Source organism: Filicampus tigris, chromosome 8, assembly GCF_054856515.1.
Source record: "Filicampus tigris isolate MCC_2025a chromosome 8, RoL_Ftig_1.0, whole genome shotgun sequence".
Lineage (NCBI taxonomy): Eukaryota > Metazoa > Chordata > Actinopteri > Syngnathiformes > Syngnathidae > Filicampus > Filicampus tigris.
Window position 1 is genome coordinate 21,883,005 of NC_141224.1, and position 17,938 is coordinate 21,900,942.

Genomic DNA, 17,938 nt, shown 5'->3' on the forward strand with positions numbered 1-17,938 from the left:
CTATTAATATTATTACTGCTACCATTAATCAGGAGTTTGTTTTTCTGCGTAACATCCAGTACATTTTGTTCTAAAAACATGCAAATAGCATTATTTAGTGGCAACAGATAAAACTTTCCATCAGTTGCCCATGAGAAACTGTGTCTTAAAAAAAACATTCTTTCTTAGCCCAGTAAATTACTGCCAACTCTGTTCCACCAAATTGATATTACCATTACACATCTCCTCGTACATTGGTCCACAGTCGGAGGTTCCGGACACAGACGCCTTTCTCGAGGGAACTCAGACCTATTATTTATTTTTTCTAAATACATGTAATTTAACAAGCACAAATTATTGGACGTGCTGTTTGTGATCGAGTGCTTTCTGTCATAAAATATTTCGGACTGAATTGAGTGATTCATGGCAGCATCTAGAATGAAGTGTCATTCAACATATGCTGGCAGTGGATCAGAAGTGGAGAGAGATGTCATTTGTTTTGAACAAAAAAGTAGATCAGATGCCGTTGTCACAAGGTATGACTGTCACTGTCTCTGTTTATTATGTTACAACAATACAAGAAAAATAAAGACATTCAATCAAATACCAACACCACAAAGAGCAAGTTTGAGACTGACATTTTTATAGCCATCTGACAAAAAACTAGGCTCAGGCAGAAGTGGAGAGGTACTTTATACTGAAGTCTACAACAATGCAGTTTTGACCTTGCACCTACTATTCCACTTTGAAGATTATCAGCTTCCACTGACTGCTTTGAAACGATTGCAGACACACAAACAGAATCAACACAAGCTATTATTTTCAGAAATGCATTCAGTGGCTTCCATTTGAAGAACACAATACTGAATTAATTTCATATTACACTGCACAACTACATTTGAAGTAACTTTACAGTATGGGCTAAGAACAAAACAGATCAATTTCCATTCAAAGCACTCAGTATTCATTCTGTCTTGAGTGCTTTTGTACCTTCTGATAATAGCAGAGCAAGCTGTTGAGTATATACTATACTGTACGTATAATGAGACCTGCAACCTGTTTACTTTAGTGTGGCACTTTGGCAAGATCTATTTACACATTCAATCACTGGTTTGCAGGTTTTGCTGAGCATGTACAGTATATCCCGGCAAAGTGCTGCTCTCTGCAATGTGTGTGTGAAATACTGCCATAACTGTTATCTCAATCTGTGACAGCAGCTCTGTCTACACATAAGGACGGTATACTGTATTTTCTCTCATTTTCATTTACTACACACACTAACCTTTGCAGGATGTTTGCTAGAAAAATTGAGGATTTAAAATCCCTACATGGCAAAGAAAACCAATGCATATCATTAGGCTCAGTTTTTTTATATATTTGTGTATTGTATTTTAGTCCTTTACCATGTTTGTCGCAAGAATACTGTATTATAGGAATTAGTACACAGTAAATTTTGTTGAGTACATTTGACTCTAAAAAGACTCTATTTGGTCGCAATGTAAACAGAGTAAAAACGAAAATAAATGTGTCTTGTAAATTTGACACACCACAGAAAAGAGAAAGAATTATGCCTTTCTGTTTCACTGTTTTTATTTGACTTCTTTCATTCTATTTGAAGATATACTTTTATATTTTGCAAGTGACTGTGCGTTGCACGTGTCAGATGACTTTTTCTTGGGGTTCGGGTTTGGGTCTGGTGATGGAGCTCCACTTTGTTTCGCAGCACTGGGTCTTTGCCACAATTCGTTGGTGGCAAATGAGCTAGCCAAACGTCACAACATGAGGCTAACTAACAGATTATTTCACTGATAAAAGTTTTTCAAACCGAAACCAAAAATGCACTTTTGGTTCATTTCTGTCAATGTTTCTGTCAATTAGACATTTGTAAGATGTCTTGCATCAACCCACCACCCAACCAACATTGTAGCAACTGTGATTAAGGCCTGCTGGTGCTGTTTTTTGTTATTTCCAAATGCGTATTTTATATACATCATGCAGAGCAATGATTCAATTGCTAAAATTTGTCTGAATAAGCATCCTTATACCCTCACTTATTTGCAGTTTGGCATTTGCACATTCCCCTGTTAGCCGATTTGGGGGCGGTGGGGGAGCGCTAACCTTTTTTATTCACTGGAAAAGTCACTCATTTGCTGTTTTTGTGCTCAGGCCAAAGCCTTGTCTAATACAAAATATTGTTTTGTTGTCATCCTGTGGCATCTTGGGCCAAGGAACGATGTTGATATTAGGGGAGGAGCTTCATTTAGTCAGGCTAGAGCCTTTTCTAATATGAAGACAATTTTCTGTCAGCATCTTGTGGCATCAATTGGAAATTACTAAACTTTTTGGGTGCTCATCAATTACACTACAGTGGTACCTTTACTTACGAACGTCTCTTCATACGAAATTTTCAAGTTATGAAACACATCAACAGGAAAATATTGCCTCTTGCTACGAAATACATTTCAGGATACGAAAGGTAAAAGTATGGGCTGCTGCCCACAGCTCCTGAATTTCCTGAACGCAACATACTCATAGCTGCTCTGCCATTGGCTATTACCTTGCATCTTCCTGGCATCCCATTGGCTAAGAGGGACCTCTACCGTATGTGTGTATGTGTGTAGATAGACCGGTAGATCGATATATATGTGATGGATACGTCTATGCAGCGTACTCGTCATTCGCCCCTCGGGCCATGGGGTGTTCCAATAGTTTTATGTGAATTAGAAACAAGGAAAAGAAAAAAAAGGAGAAAATCGTTTTTTTTTTTTTTTTTTTTGTCCATACAAACAAAGCAAGAGATAATAGAAAAGTATGAAAAAGGGATGCGTTTGGTCGATCTCATCAAAGAATATGACCGTAATGTATCGACAGTCGCCACGTTATTAAATCAGTTCTTTACAAAACACCAGGCAAAAACCACTTCTGAGAGAGAACAAGAACCAAAGAGGGCAAAACGCGATGAGGACGCCAATTAAAAGGTAAATGACCATAATTTTTATTCTTTACTCTATTCTTTGTTTTTTTACATTATGCACAACTCTCATTTATTGTGCAATAATCTAATTGTAACATGTATTTGTGTCATGTTTTGATTCATTTTTATGCTTTGTAAAACATTTATGTCTGAATATTGGGGGGCTTGGAACAGATTTAGATGGAAAACACGTCTCTACTTACAAAATGTTCTACATAAGAAATTTATTCCAGAACCAATTAATTTCATAAATAGAGGTACCAATGTATAGGGGTGTTCTCTAGGCTGCAAGGCTCGGTCCCTATCCATTGAAAATAGTGTGGGTTCACTGTAGTTCTGTTTTGGGGCTAATTTCCTTTGTGCGTTTCAGCCACTCAAACTAGGAAAATACTGGAAGCAGTTGTGTTGATTTACATTGTTGTGTCTGCAGGAAAAGTAACATTTTATTTCTGTTGTAAAGTTATATAAATTATCTAAAAAAAAAAAATCCTCACTTATTTGTGCTTCTTGTTATTATAACCCAACCAATGGACACCTACAAATTAATGCAATAAAATCTCACAGTTAAATTGCTCACTGTCACTGTCAATGTGTCTTTTTCTAAGTTTGAGCATTTTTCCCCAAAAGGGAGGGCTCCTCAAATAACATCTTATTGGCAGTTGGCGGGATTCCAGTGGGCACTAAGTGGTCGCTTGGTGTGTTTAGTTCTTCCATTTCTGTAGTGAAGTGGTCAGGACTTTCACCGTTGGACATATCCTTGATGACACTGTAGGTAAGTGCCACGCTGCACGACGTAGGTTTCTCCAGGTGCTGAGGTCCGCAGTGACACAGCTTTTTAAAGGCAGAGCGGAACTTCTGAGACATGACGTTGTAGATGACCGGGTTGATGGCACTGTTCAAGTAGATGCAGAGGCGGCAGAAGAGCAGGAACCAGTTGTCCAGGTAGGCTTTGTCCAAGAAGGAGTTGACGACTACTAAGGTCCGATAGGGCATCCAAAGTAAGGCGAAGAGGATTACGACCACAGCCAGCATTTTGGTTACCTATTAAAATAAAATTTGGAAAAAACAAAATCAAAAACACATACAACTATTCATAGACCGTTTTCTCCACACCTTAGACATACACTTAAAATCATTGAATTTAGTAGGAATTTAGATGAATACTTCAATTTATCTATGACTCTGGAAATATTGTAGAACGGTATGATTAAAGTGTAGTTGTTCTTTAAATATGGTGTAATAAACTATAAATCAATAACTTTAAGAACAACTTAAAATAGTCAAGATCCACACTAACAGAACTTCGAGATCCATGTTTGATTACTTACACTTGGGTTTATACATTTTGTAACTTTTTTTTTGTTACTTTTCACCACTAATTCATTCCCTAACTGTCCAAAAAGCAGCAGCATTCACTTGTAAATTATTCCTAAAATACTGTTTTCATTTGAAATGCCTGGTCCTCCTTCTCTACTCAGCTAATGGACGCTTGATTTTCTGAACATGCCCTTGACACCCTCAAATGTTGCACCAAATGTATGGGAAATGTTCCCTTGTCCTTGCATTGATTGCTTAGATATGAGGGGAGCGGAGGGAAACAACAGCTGTAAGTGGGTGCATTTACATTCCCAAGAGTGCTGCCATAAGAGAAAATTGGATTTGGAGACTCTACAAGAATTTTCTTTTTATTTTCATTTCCCTGTGGCGTGCTGGAATTGCATTATTGGATGGTTCTATTATATTACTATAATGAATACTATTTTTTGAATTGTCCAATACGATAGCAGCATGATCAACAGGTGCACCTATTAAAAATCTGAGGCTCGATTGGACACCTGTGATGAAGTTGAACTACAGCGTAATAACCTCATTATGAACCCATTAGGACCGAATCCAAACGAGTCAAACATTATTTGCATAATAAAATTCACACACACAAATGACATAAATTAAACAGTTTTGCTATCATCAAGGGGAGGGAACAAAGCAATATACAACATCTTAATGCAGGCTTGGCACCAAACTTCACCGAACAGTAGTTCCCAAACTAATTTGGCTTGTGTAACCCCAAATGTTCTTGTCATACAATGAGAACTCCCTTACTTATACTTGCTGATTCTCCAAAAATGGAACGTATTATATATATATATAATATATAATATAATATATAATAATATCTATCTATCTATCTATCTATCTATCTATCTATCTATATATATATATATATATATATATATATATATATATATATATATATATATATATATATATATATAAATAGAGAGGGAGAGAGAGAGAGAGAGAGAGAGAGAGAGAGAGAGAGAGATTTTCCTATTCAAATACTTTATTAAAGAGAAGTCAAACCAAACATATTATTTTTCAAGAATATGCTCTATTCAAGCCCACTAGTTGAAACAAGGCATTCTGATAAATATTGCATTTTTGTGTGGAATAAGAGTTAATCCACCTGTTTTTGGCCATCACTGGGGGGCCGTCTGTGACGTCTGTCGACTGAAAATGACATCACAGTTGCTCAAGGGTCAGGTAACGACCAATCACAGCTCACGTGTTTTCTGAAACTGAGCCATGATTGGTCGTTATTTGAGCCCTCAGGGCATCTGTGATGTCATTTTCAGGTGACAGAAGTGATAAAATGACCGACCCCTGAGATGGCTAGATTTTGCTGCTTGACTCATTTTCCACAAAGACAATATTGATCAGAATGCCTTGTTTCAACTAGGGGGCCTGCATAGAACATATTCTTGAAAAGAAAACGTTTGGGTTGACTTTCTCTTCAATTGAGAAAACAAGCATTGGATTCAACTCACACAAACAGCCCCTCAGCCCTTTCAAACATACACACACACATGCGTCTGCACACGCAGACACGCACACACACAATCATTTACATCGGTGTTGTTTTGACAGATATATTTATTTCTACTTGAGGGCAACTTGTTACTCAAGCGCAGCTTGGATTTAGAACTACGAGAGTGACTCATGTCACTTTTATTGCACTCTGACAATGACTTCAACTAAAAAGATTATTACTCGCTGCTTGAGTGTCTAATAAAGGTATTTTGTTTATTAAAATTCTATTGTGGGTATATTTTAATGTAAATTTTGTCAGATAAATCAAAGAGAAACAGTTGGTGGAGTGCTGAGATGGTCCCGCGTGGCTCTCGATCACGCTACGTGTCATGCTGTTATAAAATACAGCTGCTTTATTTTGTATTTATTATTTTTCTAAAATGCTGCAGTATTGTTTTGTGAGTATATATTTATATTGTGCTTAAGTATTTATTAATTTTTCATTTGGTTTGGTGCGGCGCATTCCTGAGCGAAGAAGAAATGAGAAAGAGTGGTGAATTAGATCAAGGCTGTTCACGTCTGAATAAAGACGCAACAAAACACTGTCCTGCCGTGTCGGTTGTCTTTAGCAAGGAAGATGCCAGAAGAAATACATAAAGTCAAACCTATACTGTAACCTGCCATACCACAGCCTCCGAAGATAAGGAAGAACAACTTTTAAGGGTTACACAACCATCGCGTATGTCGCGACTATCACAGGGGGAACTCAGCCGAGCAATTCATCCTCATTGTCAATATTTTGAAGCGTATGTAATGCCTCCGCAACTCTAAAGCTTTTTTTTTTTTAAATATACATGTATAGATCATGGTGACCAGCAACTTTTTTCAATGCCGCCTCTGGTTGCTATGGAAACCTTAATCACACGATTAAAAAAATTGATGGCGTCAAAAGGGGGTTGGATTAACGCCGAAAATAACGCGCTAAACTGACACCCCTAATATATATATATATATACATATATCCATCCATTATCGATACCGCTTATCCTTACAAGGGTCGCAGGGCGTGCTGGAGCCTATCCCAGCTGTCTTCGGGCAGTAGGCGCGTGACACCCTGAATTGGTCGCCAGCCAATCGCAGGGCACACAGAGACAAACATCCGCACTCACAATCACACCTAGGGGCAATTTAGAGAGTCCATCAATTTAACATGCATGTTTTTGGAATGTGGGAGGAAACCGGAGTGCCCGGAGAAAACCCACGCAGGCACCGGGAGAACATGCAAACTCCACACAGGGAGGCCGGAGCCGGGATCGAACACACGACCTCTGAACTGTGAGGCGGACGTGCTTTCAGGACACGAAAGGTAAAACTATGGGCTGCTACTCGCAGCTCCAGAGTTTCCTGAACGCAACATACTCATAGCTGCTCTGCCATTGGCTATTACCTAGCATCTTCCTGGCATCCCATTGGCTAAGAGGGACCTCTACCGTATGCGTCTATGTGTGTAGATAGACAAGTAGATAGATACATACGTGATAGATATGTCTATGCAGCGTCCTTGTCATTCGCCCCTCGGGCCATAAGGTGTTCCGATAGTTTTACGTGAATTAGAACCGAGGTAAAGAAAGAAAGGAGAAAATCTTTTTTTTTTGGCCATACAAACAAAGCAAGAGATAATAGAAAAGTATGAAAAAGGGATGCGTTCTGTCGATCTCGTCAAAGAATATGACCGTTATGTATCGACAGTCGCCACGTTATTAAATCAGTTCTTTATAAACCGCCAGGCAAAAAACACTTCTGAGAGAGAACTGAATAGGGCAAAAAGCAATGAGGACAGCAATTAAAAGGTAAACGACCATCATTTTTATTCTTTACTCTATTCATTTTTATGCTTTATAAAACATTTATGTCTGAATATTGGGGGGCTTGGAAGGGATTAGGGCATTTACATGGAAAACACGTCTCTACTTACAAAATTTTCTAGTTTAGAAATTTCTTCCAGAACCAATTAATTTCGTAAGTAGGGGTACCACTGTATATATAAATCTTACATTTACCACAAAAATAAACTGAAGCACCTTTGAATAAGTCCCCTTCCAACAGGCATTTAAACTCGAAAACACTAAACAAGAATCATATTCAGACCCACTATAGCAGTTTTACTTTCTTTTCATCAGTCATCTGAGGTTTAATGAGACACATGACTTGACACATGGCTGTTGTGATTTTGGTGCAGCTGTGCCACGTTTTATTTATCTGGGCAATAAATTCTTTATGTTTCCATGTACCCCCTCCAATGTGCTCACATACCCAGAGGGGTACGCGTATCCCTGGTTAGAAAAAAAACTGTTTTCCAACATTAGTGCTGCTCAGAGTTACATCCACTCTCTGAGCTCCTCTTTTATGGATCTCTGACTTATTTATGGTGAGTTTCGAAACGGGGAGCTGTACAGGACAAAGTTCATTTCATTCCCAAAGTAAAATTTAATCTGAAATTTTACGATGTTTCAGAAAAATCGGAATTTATTGTTTACAGCAACACCCAAATAACCCCACTGCGTACATGAAAAGCTACTTGCAATGAGGTCTACTTGCAAATCATTTTTACACCAAGTGTGACAGCCAAACAAGCTACTAATCATAAGCAAATCATTATTCACATGATGATTAATCTCCAAGGTGACGGACTAATAACATCTGCATGAGGTGCATTGTGTTGATACTCTCAGTGTCATCCATGAGCAAAACCAAATCCCGTATCCTCTCAACCTTTTGTTAATACAGTGAAACACGCACAATTTCCTCCCTTGTATTCATAGTTGTTTAGTTAATTCTGACCAATCCAAATACATGAGCGTGTGCAGTTTTTGGTTTACATTTGTCAAACAATATGCACCAACCACACTGATGGAGAAGACAAATCATGTTTGAGTTGGAATTAACTGATCAAATTGACCAGTAGGGCAGGGACATCCTCAGGCTACCACACCCCCTTTGTTTTTCCAGGACCACTTCAGCCCTTCATCTGATGAACAAACATCAAACAAACAACTAAATCCACCCCTAACACGGTGTTCTGCACGTGTGCCTTCATAAATTTTTTTTTTTAATTTTAGCACAGTGTGAGGTCCATCTGAAACATGTACACAGACTAATAGATTAGGTTTTGATTGCACCAACGGAAAACCTTACTCGTGTTATTCTGTGGAAATGTTCAATATTTGTGTTGTTCCGATGGGGCTCCTGGACCTTAGAGAGGGGCCTTAGAGTCTGGTGTTGCAGTTTGCAGTCCCCCTAGTGTTTGCTCACCTTTGGTTGAGCATCTCTGTGCAGAAAAAGGTCTGGTCACCATGAGCGAGTTTTACATTTATACCATAATATTCATCTGCTGAAAATCTGTATTGACTTATTCAGATAAAGCTGTCTAGAAATTCACATAGAGAACAATTTATCGGAAATGTTATTTTGTATTTTCAACTCTGTCAGGAACATTACAAAGGGACTGCACGTGGGACAATGCATGTGTGCGGGTGCGCGTGCGTGTGTTTGCAAGATGACTAGTATGATGTAATGGACTGTTGATATGAGAGATAAAGTCTCGGTTTCCTCACCTGTCTGCGGGAAGCAGCAGTAGTGCTGCTGGAGGAGCTTGCATTGATCATCTTTCCTCCCACTTTACTAGTTCCTGTCCTCCACTTGCTGGTGCTGTCCTTGGGGTCCGCAGGCAACGGGTTTAGGAAAAGTATCCTGGCGATGAGTCCATACAGAACTGTGGCCAGCATGAGGGGCAGCACGTAAAACACTGCAAAATCTATGAAGTAAATGGGCAGGTATTGACTCCTGGATACTTTGTAGGCGCAGCTGATGAGCACGACGTTGTCATACACCAAAGTTTGGGTGTCGGACAAAAAGAGCCACATGATACAATATATAGACGTGAGCGCCCATACCAGCATTATGATTTTCTTGGCTCGGGATAAAGTGCACAGGAACTGCGCCTTGATGGGGTGACAGATGGCGATGTATCGCTCCACCGTGAATGCTGTGATGGAACAAGAGGACGCGTTAATCCCCAAATATTGGAGATACGTGATCCCCAGGCAGCCTGCGTATCCGTACACCCACTCCCCGTGCAGGGCGTCGGTGATGTTCGGCAGCCCGGCAGCAATGAGCACCATCAGGTCGGCAGCAGCCAGGCTCACTAGATAACAGTTAGTGGGAGTTCGCATGTGTTTAGTGGTCAGCACCACCAGGATGACCATGATGTTGCCCACCATCCCCACCCCGCAAATGAAGGACACCAAAAACACACTGACTGCCTTGTAGCCAAGCGTGTAGTCGCGCCACAGACCCAAGGTTTGATTGTGTTGCGCCGAAGTCGTGTCATTGCCCGCTGTCACGTTGTCTGTGGTCATGTTTTCCATGTTGTGCTTCTTGCAAAAATAAAATAAAAAATGCACTAATCATAAAAAACAACAACAAATAAAACCCTCAGTGGAATAATGTGCAAATCCCAATCATCAAAATTCCAACTTCAACATTTAACGCACCCGTAAATGTCTGAAAAATGAATACCAGTCTCAAACAATGCAAAGGTCCTCTCTTTTCCATGGTCTATATTCTCTCATGGTTGCAAAAAAATAAGACCCTGCCTCGCGTGCAGACTTAAGTTATCAGTGGCGAGCTCCTGCTGCCTCTGCTCACACCCGCGAGTGAGAGGGGAGGAAATGGCAGCCTCTGTGCACCCTGTTAACACAACTGACAACCAGCGGGCAAAGAACGCGATTGGAATGTGAATGAATGACTCCAATGCATGATTATTAATGGTAATTAATTATTCTTAATATAAATGCGTAGCGCTGCAAATTACCTTTCAGGGATGTGATACATCCATACATCCGATGTATTGTTTCGTAGCACTGCTTCTTTTGCATCCTATTTTTCATTGCAGTAGTAGTGTATTTGTGTAAAAAAAAAAACTGCACGAATCAACATGCCTTGTTCATCTTATTCTGGTCTATTCTATGTGAAATGTAACCCCCAAAGGCAAACAGACACGGTGGTTGGTTAACTTCCAAGTTCTCCTAATGTTATTAGGTTATGTAATTATCATAATTACTTTTTTAAATCACTTAGATGAATGAATCAACCCTTTCATTTACAGTGGTCACTACAGTGGACAGCTATTCAAAAGTTACTTTCGCCTATATTTAGTAATCTAAAAAATATATTTATATTTTAAATTACATCAAATCATATTTAATGCATGAAAGGGTTAAAATATTTTTAAACATTTGGATTAATTAATATAGGCGAAAGCAACTTTTAAATAGCTGTCCACTGTAGTGACCATTGTGCATGAAAGGGTTAATGTGTCGCAGGCTTAAGTTGTTAAATTTGAAACAGTACAGGCAATGTTTGAAGTGGCATTTTGACATTCCAAACTTATACAGACAAACAGAATCAACAACTGTAAAATAAAACAAAAAATAGGGAAAGAAGATGTGTTACAGATGCATAATTTAGAGTCAGGGACAATAAAATTTGCCATTGGTTGGCAAGCTTTTCTGGTTATTTTCAGGACAGCCTTACAACATTCAGAGCCTTTAGGAATTCTGGGCAGATCTCATCCATCTCTGGGGCTTTGCCACCGAGTAGGTTTTTAGCCACCTCAACCTCAGAGATAGGAGAGCCTGCCTCAGAGACCCTTTAGACCAGGAAAGGGCAAAGTCCGGCCCGGGGGCCATATGAGGCCCCTGTTAAAAATTCTACTGGACTGCAGCCTCTGGTATAAAAGTAATGAGTGGCCCGTCAGTAGTGTTGACCACAGTACAAAATACGCATGTAAAAAGGCACTTTTATATTTCACCACCAAATGGCAGCAGGCCTGTGGCTGCGCTCTCGGGTGCTATCAGAAATACGGTCTGAGTGTGCTCTGCCTCTGCGCAACTCTCCAAATTGTGAATACCTAGATGCATGACCTTTTGAGGCTCTTTCCAGCGCATTTCGAAAATGGAGACTGCAGTGAAGAAAAAGAAAGATGACTGAGAGGGCAGTGCTTCCAGGACAAGTGGAAATTGGCTATTTTTTTTGCTGAAACACAAAACAACTGTGTCTGCCTAGTTTGCTAAGTCACTGTGGCTGTTTTCAAAGAATTCACTATCAAGAGTCACTACCAGATGAAACATGGAAATGACAAGGTGACTGGTAACAAATATCATGAAAAATTATAGCAAATTGAAGCCGAACGGACCACACCCCAAAGCCAGCTTCTGGAGCCGGTGATCGGACCGCCGAAGTCCCTGACTTTGGCCTCCAACCGGCTCTTTATGCACCCAATCTCCTTGGCTCCTCCCGCAGATGGTGAGCCGATGGGATGGGGGACCCAAGTTGCTTCTTCGGGCTGTGCCCAGCCAGTTGCTTTGGGTGCAAGCCTGGGCACCAGGCGCTCGCCAACGACCCAAACCTTCAGGCCTGGCGCCAGAGGGGGGTCCCGGTGACCCACAACCAGGCGGGGAAAATCAAGGTCCAAATATTTCATTCATCATCGGAGGTCTGTGAGCCTTACGTTGTGTAATTCCTCGCCTAAGATCTGTTTGCTATGGGTGACTCTGCCAGGGGCATATAGCCCCAGACACCTCAGCTCCTGTTATCACTGGGACACACAAATCCCAATGTGACAGCTCAGGGAAGGGTGAGTTACTCCAAATGTTTCACATTTAGCGTTACTGTTTTTGCATTGTGAAGTATGTGAAATTGTGTAGCTAGTGAAAGTTTAGTCAGAAGCGCCAACGGACGCCCGTTTAAAATTAGCAGTGGAACGGCCTATACAGTAGTTGTTACTATTTTTATCACCCCGGAAAAAAAGGTGAATGACGGATGACGGAAAGGTACCCACACTGCTGACGGGTGACGAATAACGGACGCTCAATTTGTAGTAAAATGCCCAGCTCTGGTTAAATGTAATACTAGTCATCGTGAAATGTTGAACTAAACTATTAATTGCATTTTCAATATAATCGTGGTTTGATAAAACGCAATTTCCTAATCGCAAAAGCTGCGATTTAAATGGTCATTGAGATGCACAGCGAAAGGAGTGAAGGGGAGGAGGGAGAATGACATAGGTGATCAGTGAGAGAGATCACTGCTGTAACTAAAGCCCATGCTGTAGGTGCATGTAATTTTTGGTCAGTTTTCTGTATCATGAGTACATCTCGAATTCCCGGTTGTTGTTTTTTTCAAAGATTTACGCCTTGGCCTCATGGAACGCCATGACTTTCGCATTAGTGACACTGAGGGGTAGTAATAGCGCACTGCACGTATCGATACACAGTGGGGGCTCATCTCTCTTAATTCAACACAGGACTTCAAATTGAATAATTAATCCTCTGTTTCATATTATGTTACATATTTTGCATGTTCTATTTGGGCAGTATTTGATTCCAGAATGACTTGATTACGCTGCCTCATAGATTCTACGCCTGACCAACCACATTTTAAGATTATAATTTCAGCGCTGGATTTCTGAGATGGACCATGATTCACCCACCGGAATTAAATGACATTAAATATAGGATGGTACAAAAAAAAAAATAAAAACAGGAAGGGGTAACTATTTAGTCATTTTTGTTCAGGATATTTAGTTGTGCTTGATAGTTTGTTTTATTTCATGTGAGCTATGAGAGAAGTTGAACATTAAACCTGTATTAGCTTCCTAAGGACTGGGTATCTGGTGAAAAAGCTTTCCTACTTGTGTTTAGACTGACAGCACCCCCCTACTGCTTGGATTACTAGGATCAATATTCACTCAGAATTACTTGGCAGACCTGCAGCCTGTAGCCTGGTGATTTGTGTGTTCCACCGCTTGATCCCCCGACTGTGAGAACTGATGAGCTGTCATTGTTCTGCAGCTACATTAAACACTTCATTTAACCATCCCCTCATGTACATGAATAACAATGCTAAGACAGTTCATGTAACTTATGTGGAACACTGGAAGTAATTTGAGTTTCGAAGGGCACAAAAACAAAATGTTCTTATATATATATATATATATAACAGCAGAGCTACGAGAGTGATGTCTTGATCCCCCAACAGCAGAACTCAAACAACTCAAAGTATATATATATATATATATATATATATATATATATATATATATATATATATACACATATATAGCAGATCTATATTGCCATCTTCTGGTGAAAACTTTGTTATGATGAGGGTAGTTATTTGTTTAATGACATTTAAACAAATTGATTTCCACACACAACACCTCATAATGACAAAATATGAAAAATGTTTTTTTCATTTATTTAAATGTTTGCAAATTTAGTGGAAGTAAAAAAACAAAGAAATCCCATACGTATTCAAAACCTTTTCTCAATACTTGTGATGCACCTTTGGCAACAGTTAGAGCCTCAAGTCTTTTTAACTTTTTAACCTTAACTGTGTGCTGAGGGTCATTGTCCTGCTTAAGCATGAACTGTCAATCAGAAGTCATAGTCTCCAAGTTCCTGCTTCTAAGATGCAAGTGTAGTCAGAAGTCATAGTCTCCAAGTTCCTGCTTCTAATATACAATCCCCATATCATGATGCTGCCACAGCCATGTTTCACTATACATTAAAACATTTTTACTGTAAAAATGACAGTTTTTACTGGCAGTAAAGTGCTGTAGTTTTATATTTTAATTTTTAGCAATAAATAACCATATGCTCGCTGTATTATTATTATTTTGTTATGATAAATCAACATTTTTTTCTGACTTTCCAAATAAAAGCCACCTTTTTTTATTAGCACAAATTTCCACATTTTTTTGAGCATTTCAAAATGTTCCAACTTTAAACTGTTTTGCTAATCCCAATCACAAAATTTGGCAAACATTTTTTAAAAAGCCCAAAAAATAAAGATTATTTTTGCCAGCTTTATTCTCAGCTCATCGATGCCTACTACAAATGTTTTCAATGTTAATAAATATAATCAATGTCCGCTGATAGTGTAGTGGTACACACGCCTGAGTTGTGTGCGGGCAGCGTGGGATCGATTCCCGCTCAGTGACAGTGTCTGTGTGTGCCCTGCGACTGGCTGGCGACCAGTTCGGGGTGTAGTCTGCCTTCGCCCATTGACGGCTGGGATAGGCTCCAGCAACTCCCCGCGACCCTATATAGGATAAGCGGTTTGGAAGATGACATGACATGACATAAATATAATCATCATCAATTCTTCTTCTTCTTCTTCTTCTTCTTCTTCTTCTTCTTCTTCTTCTTCTTCTTCTTCTTCTTCTTCTTCTTCTTCTTCTTCTTCTTCTTCTTCTTCTTCTTCTTCTTCTTCTTCTTCTTCTTCTTCTTCTTCTTCTTCTTCTTCTTCTTCTTCTTCTTCTTATTCTTATTATTATTATTATTATTATTATTATCAACAAAACAAAACAACAGCATTTGCAGCACCTGAAGGGATAACATCATATTAATTACAATAATGAGATGAGAACGCGAAGACGGCTTGCTGAAATTATGAACTGAAATATTACTGCATAACCTTTACCCATTTCAGCTCCATACTGCTTCATTTAACAGTTGTGTGTGTGTGATGGTTTACTGTGAACACAATACGAATTATACAAAAATATGCCATATCCATCATTTGAAAGTCATACAAAAATCAATGGCTTCTAATGCCCTGGGGAAAAAAGTGGTTAAGCCGGTTAAGCATCAAAATAATGACTTTACTCTGGGCAGCACCATTTGGACCATTTTCAACCAGTGACATGATCGCTGTGACGTTGCTTATGTGCAAACATGAAGGTTGTTGTTAGCTTTGTATCAAATCTGTATCAAATTTGTATAAATATACTAATACCATATTGCATCGACAAGCATTATCATAATAATTCAGGTAGAGACAATGCAAACCATGTTAGGTTCCATCTTCTTCCTTTGAGAAAGAACAAAAACACATTTACAGTGCCAATGGCTGGCCAGATCAACAACCCCGTGTGTGCAGTGCACACTTGAAGCAACCAAACGATTACGATGAGAGTGTGATGCAGTACAAATGGGGTACCTGAAGTGCCTGGCCCTGAATAAAAATGCTGGGCCATCAATCTTTGAGCCACCTCCTGCTAGCGGTCCACCTAAAAAACAAACAAGTGCCTGTGCAAAGTGTCTTGCAGCCAGGAACAAGAGAAAGGTATGCCCTTTAGCTTCAGAATGCTAGAGCAGGCTATCCCTCTACACGACAGATATAGGGCAGGGATCTTCAATTAAAATTTGTATGTACTAGCCAACCCATGAAACAATATCAAAATGGCTCATTTCCTATTCCTTTCCACAACAGGTATTTGTGCTTTTTGCACATAAATGAAACTATTTTGATCTGGCTAAAGGAGAACAATGCATGAACATGAATAAATGTATTCCAGTGATACATAGTGCGAGTTGAAAAGAACCAACACAGAAAAGTATTACCTTCAATTTAGACCTAGAAAACCTTGGATATCATTCATGACTTCTGTGTACAGTAGAGTATTCTGTACTATGTGTTACTTATCAACACAATCAAAAAGTTTACACTTAGCGATAACTAACATCATACTATATGTCCTGTGTGTAGGTGTATCATTCATGACTATTGTGTTGTGTGACAGTAAATGTTATAATCAGGTATCATTATCAACAAATTAACAACCGCTTCTGTGTTATTCCTGACTGTGTGAAAGAATATGCGTATCAATATATGTATCTGCAGTAAAGATATTAACACAAGGGCAGTCATTTTGACTGTTTTAAAACTTTAATGTGTTATTACTCTGCATATGCAGCTATAAGATGCTCCTGGCCTCTTGACTTTTGTTTCGTATATTTCATTCCGATGTCGCAATTTTATAGTATTAAACAATATAAAAATCAGAGCTGGGCACTTTTTTACTCTTTTCTGCCGGTCCGTTCTCCATCCACAACCTGGGTACTTTTCCTTGTCCCTCCGTACTTATTCAAAAAAATTATCGTCCCCCAACCCTGTCCGTCCTCGTCCCTTTAAAGCACTTGCGTCCTGACATTCCGTCTGTTCGCAAACATTTACGGGACTTGACCCGTCTGACCATCCACAAAATGGCTGTACGGACGAATGGAACGCTCCATCTCTGGGACGGCTCTGAAAAAAGTAGTTACGAGCCATTACTCCTTTAACTATGGTGTCTGGAGTACCCAGAGAAAACCCACGCAGGCACGGGGAGAACATGCAACCCCCACACTGGGAGGCCGGGGCCGGGATCGAACCCACGACCTCTGAACTGTGAGGCGGACGTGTTAACTAGTCGACCACCGTGCCGCCCACAATTCTAATACTTATAAAAAAATTGTAAATCCTGGTAGTAGACTGTACAGTACAGTACACTATACATCTACTTTAAAAATGTATCAGGATACAGATCCTTTTATTTTGTGCAACCACTTGACAAAATCATATTGAGTAAATAAAACCACCTTTTTTCCAGTGTAGTGTTAGTTGCACATAAGAAATAATGAAGTTATTATTATAGAATTCATTATAGATAAAACATTTTTACTGCTGAAAATAGCACAATTATGAAAGTATCTCTTTAAAGATTATATATATATATATATATATATATATATATATATATATATAGTACTTAAATAGGAAGTCAACCTAAATAGGAAGTCAACCCAACCTTTTTTTTTTTCAAGAAATATGTTTTATGCAGACCCATTAGTTGAAACAAGGCATTCTGACTAATACTGCGTTTGTGGAATATGAGTTAACCCATAAAGGACGGGAGCACATAACTGTGTTTCTACCACTAGAGTCGGGAGCGCTGTTGCGTCTTTCTACCCTTAAAGCCGAGAGAGTGACGTACACGTCATTTTCTTTTTATTATTTAATCATCGGTCTCTTAACCAATAAAATGTTTCAGAATATACACGTGACGGTGTCGTGAGACCTCGAAGGATGTCACAGAATTTTTTTGAGTCATAATGGCGGTTGCCTGTCGATTGCGGGAGCTCTGAAATGAGTAACGGCAGTGACATAGACGACGCGATTGTGGACTTTGAACCAGTCGAACGTGATATATGGTTAAGATGTATGTTTGTAGACAATGACAATATCAATGTCTTTGTAACAGAGTAGAGGATGGTAATTACCACTCGA

The 17,938-nt window shown here is 39.3% G+C and overlaps 1 protein-coding gene across 1 annotated transcript; it reads right to left on the bottom strand.

Annotated features, from left to right (window-relative positions):
* Positions 1–518: 518 nt before the first annotated feature.
* Positions 519–10,367, bottom strand: LOC147144084 (thyrotropin-releasing hormone receptor-like). Its single transcript, XM_086039053.1, has 2 exons — positions 9,379–10,367; positions 519–3,994 (listed from the first exon to the last, which is right to left on the bottom strand). Exons 1-2 carry the CDS (start codon positions 10,189–10,191, stop codon positions 3,554–3,556), a joined length of 1,254 nt encoding a protein of 417 aa, XP_085895179.1. The 5' UTR covers positions 10,192–10,367; the 3' UTR covers positions 519–3,553.
* Between the last annotated feature and the right edge of the window lie 7,571 nt (positions 10,368–17,938).

Bases quoted from the DNA above. Each gene is read 5' to 3' on its own strand.
- LOC147144084 (XM_086039053.1), bottom strand. From the start codon at position 10,191: ATGGAAAACATGACCACAGACAACGTGACAGCGGGCAATGACACGACT. The intron at 3,995-9,378 runs GTGAGGAAACCG...TTATTTTAATAG, and splicing joins CTGCTGCTTCCCGCAGACAG to GTAACCAAAATGCTGGCTGT.